Genomic DNA, 10,043 nt, shown 5'->3' on the forward strand with positions numbered 1-10,043 from the left:
GATGTGAATACTTGAAAGCTCTAAGGGCCACCAAAAGATTAAGCTTACACATATTAAGCCTATACTAGTTTAAATACATAATTGAAAATGGACAGCAACCGAAGAATTTTACAGAAGACGGGAAAGCGGAAAAAAGAAACTGGGACCAACTTGATGGAAAAATAAGTCTCCAGACAACAAAGGTAAAAAACAGAATTTATTGACTAAAATATGTTAGCTTTGGGAAATGTATATAGCAGATGTCTTTTTATTGTGTTCAAAAGAAAAGGAAATGCATTTCTGGTTTTATTTCTACAGTGTTGAAGTACTTGCTGACCCTTGCTGTGACTGGTGGGGATCCCCAAGCACCACCAACAGAGGACCTCCTCTAGAGATGGCCATAACTCCCCTCCACCAAGCACAGCAGTCACTGGCAGCATCCATGAGCCACTGAGGTGCCAGCATCTGTGACTCAGGGACACTACTGCTACCTGCCAAGCTTGGCAAAAGGGACCCCCGGCCAACTGCAGAGGAAGTCCTCAGCTGATAGCTTGGGGGTCCTCATCAGCTGGGTATTTATATTTTATATTTACATTAGAGCATGGATCTCAAAGTCCCTCCTTGAGAGCCGCAATCCAGTTGGGTTTTCAGGATTTCCCCAATAAATATGCATTGAAAGCAGTGCATGCACATAGATCTCATGCATATTCATTGGGGAAATCTTGAAAACCTGACTGGATTGCGGCCCTCAAAGAGGGACTTTGAGACCCCTGCATTAGAGAATCTGGTAGAAACCCATTTACAAAGTATGTATTCTTCCCAATTAATATTTCCAAATTAATTAAGTGTCTTTGCTTATTTGTAAATGGGTCTCTACCAGAGCCTTTAATTCAGTAGCATAATTAAATGAAATAACTATTTCTGACGTTTATAGGGACAGGCAGGGACGTATTTTATTCCAGCGGGGACGGGCGGGGATGGATTTGATTCCAGCTGGTACAGATAGGGACAGGTTTGACTCCTAGCGGGGACGGACGGGGATGGGCTTGATTCCTGTCCCCGTGCAACTCTCTGATTGAAAGGATCACAGAAAGGTGTTATATCAAGAATCTAATAAATATAGACTAAAATGCATGAATATGCTTCTGAATGGTACGATTTTCCCAAAATTCATGTCCTATTAAGAGCTATTGGAATCCACTTACATATTTCTTATCAGTCTTAGGAAAAGGAGCATTCATGGAGATTTCTGTCAGCACCATTGGTGTTAATGTGCTTTTCTTTTAGGGTTATCTTTTGTTTATCTAGATTATTTTTTTCTAGTTATGCCAATTTTTTAGCCCTTGGGAGGCAAATTTTCAGTCTCCTCTTGATGGATACTTTGTAGCTGTACAAGCTTCAAATGGTAATTCCCAATGGTGGCTGATGAAATAGGACTTTTTTAAACTCTGCATATTTTTCTAATGCAGGACACTAGACCAATGGTTCTCAACCTTCCTAATGCTGCAACCCTTTAATACAGTTCCTCACGTTGTGGTGACCCCCAACCATAACATTATTTTCGTTGCTACTTCATAACTAATTTAGCTACTGTTATGAATCGTAATGTAAAATCTAATATGCAAGATGTATTTTCATTGTTACAAATTGAACATAATTAAAGCATAGTGATTAATCACAAAAACAATATGTAATTATATATTGTGAAATATTTATTTCTAATTACAAATAAATTTATGTGGGCGTATCTGCATGTGGGCGGACCCACCTGGCGATGGATAGAGGAGTGGTCTCTCGGTTTCTAAGACCATCGGAAATATGTGTTTTAGGCGACCCCTGTGAAAGGGTCATTCGACCCCCCAAAGGGGTCGCGACCCACAGGTTGAGAGCCGCTGCACTAGACATTCTAGATAAGCCTTTAGCTTTCCATCCTTTCCTACTCCAGTTGATTGACTTTCAGGTCCCTGAGATCTTAGGGTTCTTTTTCAAAGCCACGGTAGTGGCTGCTGCTGTAGTAATCGCTCCAACGCCCATAGGGATTTAATAAGCATTGGAGCGTTTGCCACGCAGCAGTCTCTACCGCGACTTGTAAAAGTGTGTGTGTGGGGGGGGGGGGATTAATTATTAAGTTTAATAATCATGAACACCCCTTCCGGAATAATCCTGCAAAATATGTAATTTGGGCATCATACTTTTAAATCCTTATACAAATACAATAAGACAATTTTGTAAAACTGTTTAACCAAGTAAATGAGCTATTTGAAATTACCTATCCTTCCTGCGGTTAAAAGTACATGCCAATAGTTCTTTGAGTGTATGTGGCTGTCAGCACCTTGAATTTTGCTTTCATTGCATCATCACTGCCTCACCTGCCTAATGGTTAAGGTGGCCCTGATTCATGAAACATAAAGTGTAGGGATTTCAAAATTAAATGGGTTGGCCTGCCCCCAGTTAGGCTACTCATTCAAGAAGGGAGACTTTTTGGCCAGTCCTGGATTTCTGCCAACCTCATCCTGGTTCATTATGGGACCCGCAGCACTGATTTCAATGGATAGAATCATGGACTACAAATATTACACTGCTTTGGGATGTAATTTTAAAACCAGGACTGGGCAAAAAGTCTCCCTTCTAGAATGGATATCCTGGTCATCCTATCCCCAATGCAACTACTTTTTCTTGTAAGGAAAAATATGCATGCTATTGACAGCACTGGGAAATGGCAGATCTCCAAAGGTATTTCCTCCATCCCTATTCCCATGAAAACTGTTCTAAAATGGGATATTTATCTGGATAAATTAATGTTTAACCAGGTAGATTATTGTGGTTGAAGATTGGTTCAGTGGCTTTGCTAATCATTTAGAAGCTCCCATGTTTGATTCCCAAATCAGGCACTTTACAATGTGTAAGCTGAAGTTGCCTCAGAGAGAAGGAAGTAATAGTTGTCATTAAGGATGATACCTCATGGTTATATTTGGCAGCCAAGGTAAGCCCTGGTACATGGCATTTGACCTCAGGATCATTGCTACAAAAATGAGGCTAGGGAGAGTGGGAGGAAAAAAAAAACATTGTTAATTTGTAATGAAGGCTTATAGCACCAGAATTCCAACTGAGCTGCCAATGACTTTTTTTTGTCACTGCCTCTTTAACTTTAGTTAAAAGCCAGGTTTAGAGTATTACTGGATATGAAATTGACTATGCAAGTTCAGGTGGATTATGTTATTCAATCATTGTTTTTTTAGTTATTTATTTATTTGGTTCGATTTATATCCTGTCCTCCCTGTGGAGTTATACAGGCTAAAACTATTGTTTCACCCTTAAGACACTCTTATATTCATTTTGGGCCCAAAAAAGGCACTAAGTCTTATTTTCGGGGATGTCTTATTTTTTTCATGTACAATGATCATCTCTCCATTTCTTCTTCCTTTCTCTCCCCCATATGTGCAGCATCTTTCCTCCCCTCTCACCCATCCCCTTGTGCAGTATCTTTCTATCCCTCCCATCCCTTGTGCAGCAGAACCCTTGCAGCTTCTATCCATCCATTGCAGCTTCTATCCCTTCCTTCCTCCCATCCCCTGTGTAGCATCTTTCTATCCCCCCTTGCCGCCACTGCACACACATCTTCGTCCCTCCCCCACCCCCACTGACCCATCTCTCCCTCCCATCCGAACCGCGAGACAGAAAAAAATACCTTATAACAAACCAGCAGTATCGGCAGCAATCTAAACAAGCTGCTTTGCGGCCTGGGTCATTCCTCTACCACATCACTGATGACATCATCAGCAACATGGCAGAGGAACAGCCCAGGCTGCAAAGCAGCCTGTCTAGATTGCTGCTGACACTGCTGGTTTGTTTTAAGGTATTTATTTCTGTTTCATGGTTTGGAAGAAGAGGGTGAGATGTGTCGGGGGAGAGGGTGAAGCGCTGCTGCTGGCGACTGGGGCTTATTTTCAGGGATAGGGCTTATATTAAGACCTACCCCGAAAATCATGCTAGGGCTTATTTTCGGGTAGGTCTTATTTTCGTGGAAACACGGTAGAATAAACACACTTGTAGGTCATCTCTGTGAAAACATAACTAAAGTCATATTTTAAGTTTAGAAAAACACCTGAATCTCAAGGCCAAGGTCTCAAATTTCAGGAAACTTCAACTGCACACTTAAACAAACCAAAGCATATAAAAACAGAATTCACTAAGTTGTCCTCTTGCTAAGCTGCATTAAGCACTAAAGTGCACTTAACATAGCAGAAAAATAGCCTAAAGTGGAACATACTAAAGTAGTTTTCTTCAACCTTTTTACACCTATGGACCGGCAGAAAAAAAAAATTATTTTGTGGACCGGCAAACTACTAGGACAGAAATTTAAAAACCCCGTTTCCGCCCCGTCTCCACCATCGCGGTCCTCGCAAACCATCTGATCCCATCCGCAAAAGCCTCAGTAATGATTTTATATTGAATGTATTTTATTAAAGTATAAAAAGAAACAATATTCTGTACAACTGTCATTTTATAAATACAAATAATACAGAGCAAGGATCAACAAAACCCCTGTCTCACCTCCCCTTCACATATATCCCCTCTACTATCAAGAAACTGAATAAGCCAAATTATTACAGAATGCTACCCAGAAATATCATGCTAACAGAATACCGTAGTCACACATAGCAGGAATAGGGTTAGGGAAGTGCAACTAGGGCAACTGCCCCCCGGTCAGAGAGAGCCCTAAGCCACTGCCTGGACTTTGCAGTCCCCAGTTATGTCTAACACCAGCTCTAGCAGGATATATATTTCAAATCTGATATATTCTAATCACAACATAGAAATACAATTATTTGTTTCTACCTTTTATTGTCTCTGGTTTCTGCTTTCATCTTCTTTTCAATCTCTTCCTTCCAGCATCTGCCCTCTCTGTCTCTTCAATCTAGCATCTGCCCCTTCCATCTACTGTCTGACCTCTCCCCCTTCCATATGGTATTTGTCTTCTTTCTATTCCCCTCTCCATCCAGCCTATGCCCCCTCTCTCCTTTTTACATGATTCATTCCAGCTTGACTGCTCTTTTCATTTTTATCTCTCCTACACCAGATCTAGCATCTTTGTCCCTCTCAATTTCTCTGCTGACCCCCCCCTTCCCATCTCATTCCTGTCTCTCCCCTTCCCCTCCTCTAATCTCCCTGCCAGCTGTTTCCTTCCTTTTTTCTTCTCCATTCCCTCCTCCCCCTGTCTAGCAGTAACTCTCTTCCCTTCCCCTCCTCCCCTCTCAGCAGCATCTCTCCTTCTACTTCCCTCCAGGTCCAGTAGCAGCTGTCCCTTTTTTTCCCTTGCCCAGCAGCTTCCCAGACTCCTTTCCCTCCTCCCCTCCCAGCAGCATCTCTCCTTCTCCCTCCCTCCAGGTCCAATAGCAGCTGTCCCTTTTTTTCCCTTGCCCAGCAGCTTCCCAGACTCCTTTCCCTCCTCCCTCTGAGGACTAGTGGCTCGTGGCCAGTAGGGGGCGTTGTCTATGGGACAGTAATGGAATGGACATCAGGACATGATAGTGCAGTATTTTGTGGAGTTTTTCTACAAAAATGCCTGCTTTTCATATGATTCTGGGTAACTCTAGTTAGATACAACATATGTGTTAGTTAAGGCCATGCCCAATAGAAGTGTACGGAAAGTTGGGGAATAAAAATCTGAATATGGATGTAGCCAAGGCCAGAAAAACATACTACAGATTAATATTAAGGAAAAGCATAATAATATTCCTTTTATGTATTTTGCTATTAAGCCAGACCATAGGGGAAATCAAAATACATTTTTAGAGGTATGAAACTACCTCCATGTTTTTTCTCTCTCTTGTTCTCTTTGTTCAGGTTTTTCCCGCTTTTAGTCGCGTGGTTCTAATTGATACCAGATGTGCCTTAGGCTGGTTAGGAAGAGCATATTAGATTACGTATCCCAAACTGAGATATAGCATGCATTAAATATGAATGACATTTAATGTGTGAAACTATGAATGTTTGGGGCCCCCGAATGTGTGATATGTGGTGGTATGAATGATCTGTAAAAGAAGGGGTACTTAAAGTGAAATGTTTTATATAAGAAACACTAAGGAAAAATCCTAAAGCAACATCTGGAAATAGTTAAGTTGGAATCAGAGACCTGTAACAGTCTCCAGCATAAGAAGGGAAGGGAGCACATGAAGCCCACACTTAGGACTGTGTAGGTGTAACATGAAGCTGTCAGGTTTCAGGGAGAGGGAGAAACAGCCCTTCCTTCTCCTTTACTGTGCTGACAGGGAGAACCAAGAATTTCTCAGCACTTTGTAACAAATGAAGGTTCTCTTAATATACTTTTTTAAAAGGACAAAAATAATATTAGATATGTTATAAAATGTTAATGTATATTCAAGGATGAATGTAAACAAACAAATATGATTTCTGAAACTTTTAAACATGTAAAGGAATTTTCTTTGTCCAAATTTAAGGACAACCTCTGTTAGTGGATTGGCTGACAGCCAATGATGTCAAACTGGACTGAAGGTATATATTGGGGAGCTTCGAAGTATCAGGTTGAGATCGTTATCAGAAGGCCAGCATTTTGGCAACTATAACGACCTCCCGCTAACGCAACTTTTGAGTTCCATGATGGAAAAATAAAAGCAATAAATAATTATTTTGATAAACCTTGCGTTATGCGTCATTTCTATGTTTTTGTTATTTTGCATACCTTGAGTGAAAGCTAGCAGCTTAATTGGCAACTGCAGCTTTATGAGTGCGCTGGTTTCTCATTATCCATGCTCACCTCCCAAATAAAAACCCAGAGAGCTATTTAGCAGATTGCATTAAGGACATCCAAACTGTGCCTAAGTTCCGTCCATAGAACTCAGGTTTATCTGAAGCCTAAACTGTGCTCAATAGTAGACTTCCTTACAATGCCTATTAGACTCAGTTTTACAATTGCAATGCAGCTTTCTAGCTCACTCTGTAGCACACTAATGTTGCTCTCTGTCTCATAGAAGAGAAATAAATAAAAGCATTAAACAGATCCAATCCTAGTATTACAAATATAATGAAAAACAGCATAAAATCGCCATTCTAAAAACATAATAAAATATTATAACATTAAGTACATTGTTTGGATGTCTAAATCTCACCTAAAACCTGATTCTTTAAAGGACACCTAAACAGTGCTGAACTCTGCTGAGCGTGATTCTACAAAGGGCGCCTAACTTAGGCACTTGAACGGCACCTAACTTTAGACGCATTTTGCAGAATCTGGGCCTAAATCTATGAAATCCCATGCCATACTAAAGAAAAGTATAAAGTAACATCAAATAAAACATTATTTTTTCTTCCCCATGCCTTATTAAAATTGTTTAAAATTATTGCTTAAAGTGATAATGAGTTTTTGGTAATTTTTTTTTATTGATAGATTGTAAATGAGAAAATGCACACTTTGTACAAAGCTGTAAATAGCTTGCTTTCATTGTTTTGTTTTATAGAGAAGCTGAAGAAATTTCTACCTTGATCTTAACTACATAAAATGCCTATGAGCTGCAAAAACTGTAACAACCTCTGTTATTTTGCAGTACTTCCGGATTAGGGTTGCTTTCAGACCAACAGAGACAACTTTTTGTTCATCAACAGCATCAACAATTGCAGCAGTTATTGAGCTCCCAACAGCTCACACCGGTAAGTCATGCAGTTTGATGGAGTAAGTGTGAACACCATTCTGTGTGGGCACTATTCTGTTATTGTGCCTCTATTACAGGGGTCTCAAAGTCCCTCCTTGAGGGCCGCAATCCAGTTGGGTTTTCAGGATTTCCCCATGAGATCTACATGCATGCACTGCTTTCAATGCATATTCATTGGGGAAATCCTGAAAACCCGACTGGACTGTGGCTCTCAAGGAGGGACTTTGAGATCCCTGCTTTAGTACCATCTTTAATAGAAAATGAAATCTTTGAACAGAATCTTTAATTTTGTTTTTTATTTATTTATTTTAGTATTTATATACTGCTTATAGCCTAAGCAGTTTACATTCAGATACTCAAATATTTTTCCCTATCTGTCCTGGTGGGTTCACAATTTGACTAACATACAATGGGGTTGGGTGAGACGATAACTGCATGGGTCAATGATTGGCTGAGTGGTAGACTTCAGAGGGTAGTGGTTAACGGTACCCTATCTGAAGCATCGGAGGTGACCAGCGGAGTGCCGCAGGGCTCGGTCCTTGGTCCTCTCCTTTTTAACATATTTATAAGGGACTTGACACTAGGACTACAGGGTAAAGCAACATTATTCGCCGATGACGCAAAACTGTGCAACATAGTAAGTGGAAGCTTTTTACAGGATAGCATGACAAAGGACCTTCGTATGTTGGAAAACTGGTCCTCGACATGGCAGCTAGGCTTCAATGCTATGAAATGTAAGGTCATGCACCTCGGTAGCAGAAATCCGTGCAGAACTTACACCTTAAATGGAGTAACATTAGCTAGGACCTCAGTAGAACGAGATTTGGGAGTAATCATCAGTGCAGACATGAAGGCTGCCAAACAGGTGGAGAAGGCCACATCCAAGGCAAGGCAAATGATGGGATGTATCAATAGAAGTTTTGTCAGTCGGAAACCAGAAGTCATAATGCCGCTGTACAGAACCATGGTGAGACCTCACCTGGAATACTGTGTGCAATTCTGGAGGCCACATTACCATAAAGACGTGCTTAGAGTCGAGTCGGTTCAGCGGATGGCCACTAGGATGGTCTTGGGGTTCAAGGGTCTCTCGTACAAAGAGAGACTGAGCAGACTGCGGCTCTACACTCTAGAGGAACGCAGGGAGAGGGGGGACATGATTGAGACATTTAAGTTCATCACGGGACGTGTCGAGGTGGAAGATGACATTCTCTTCCCCAAAGGACCCTCGACCACAAGAGGGCATCCGCTTAAACTTAGAGGGGGGAAATTTAGTAGTGACACCAGGAAGTATTTTTTCACGGAAAGGGTGGTGGACCACTGGAATGAGCTTCCGGTGCAGGTGGTCGAGGCCACCGGCGTGCTCGACTTTAAGAGAAAATGGGACACTTACGTGGGATCCCTACGTAGGTCGAGTCACTAGCATCTAGACTATTGGGGTGGGACAGTGGAGTGGGCAGACTTGATGGGCTATGGCCCTTTTCTGCCGTCATCTTTCTATGTTTCTATGTTTCTATACCTGAGGCAGGGAGTGTTATGTAACTTGTCCAGGGTCACAAGGAGTAGTGCTGGGCTTGAACCTACAACCACCGTGTACTGAGACTACAGCCCTAATCACTAGGCCACTCCAGTCATAAGAACATAAGATTTGCAACTGCTGGGTCAGACCAGTGGTCCATCGTGCCCAGCTGTCCACTCACATGGCGGCCCTTAGGTCAAATACCAGTGCCCTATTTGAGTCTAGCTTTACTTGCGTATTGTCACACCTGCCCAGCTCCTGTTCACGGCAGCGAGCTGGAACACTGTGACTGTTCCTGTCCATACATGTACCCTTTAACCAGGGTACCCTTCAGGCCTTCTTAGGCGTCTGCCTAAGGCAGGGGTGTCAAAGTCCCTCCTCGAGGGCCGTAATCCAGTCGGGTTTTCAGGATTTCCCCAATGAATATGCATTGAAAGCAGTGCATGCACATAGATCTCATGCATATTCATTGGGGAAATCCTGAAAACCCGACTGGATTCCGGCCCTCGAGGACCGACTTTGACACCTGTGGCCTAAGGTATAATATCAGATTCCCTGACATTACCAAAAGGAAAACAGGCAAGGGAAAAGAAACTCACACACCTCAAAATCCAGTATAGTAGAATAATCAAACAAAGGTTTTATTATGTTCACTGGTTGCATTGAACAAAAGGAAAAATGCTTCAGCTTAGCAGACCTCAAAACAAGCACTCAAAACTATGAGGCAAAACACAAGCTGTTCAAACAGAGCAAAACTTTCAAAGAAATCCAGTGTCCAGGTTTTTGGGTGTGTCTCATCTTAACCTATCGTTCCACAGCCTCTGGACTTTGTTAGCACATCTATAAGCAGTCCTGTTCACCAGAGTAGTTTGGATTTA

The 10,043-nt window shown here is 41.8% G+C and overlaps 1 protein-coding gene across 3 annotated transcripts in view; it reads left to right on the forward strand.

The window, feature by feature from the left end:
- MLLT10 (MLLT10 histone lysine methyltransferase DOT1L cofactor) overlaps positions 1 to 10,043 on the forward strand; it is a 692,838-nt gene that overhangs the window by 649,969 nt on the left and 32,826 nt on the right. For all 3 annotated transcript variants that reach the window (XR_004538143.1, XR_004538144.1, XM_033931325.1), the window contains one exon: positions 7,545 to 7,647. Coding sequence is in view for 1 of the 3 variants with exons in the window: in XM_033931325.1 (XP_033787216.1) it covers positions 7,545 to 7,647 (103 nt within the window). In the remaining 2 variants the exon portion in view is untranslated. The remainder of the gene's footprint in view (positions 1 to 7,544; positions 7,648 to 10,043) is intronic.

This window comes from Geotrypetes seraphini, chromosome 2 (genome assembly GCF_902459505.1).
Source record: "Geotrypetes seraphini chromosome 2, aGeoSer1.1, whole genome shotgun sequence".
In the NCBI taxonomy this organism is placed as follows: Eukaryota; Metazoa; Chordata; class Amphibia; order Gymnophiona; family Dermophiidae; genus Geotrypetes; species Geotrypetes seraphini.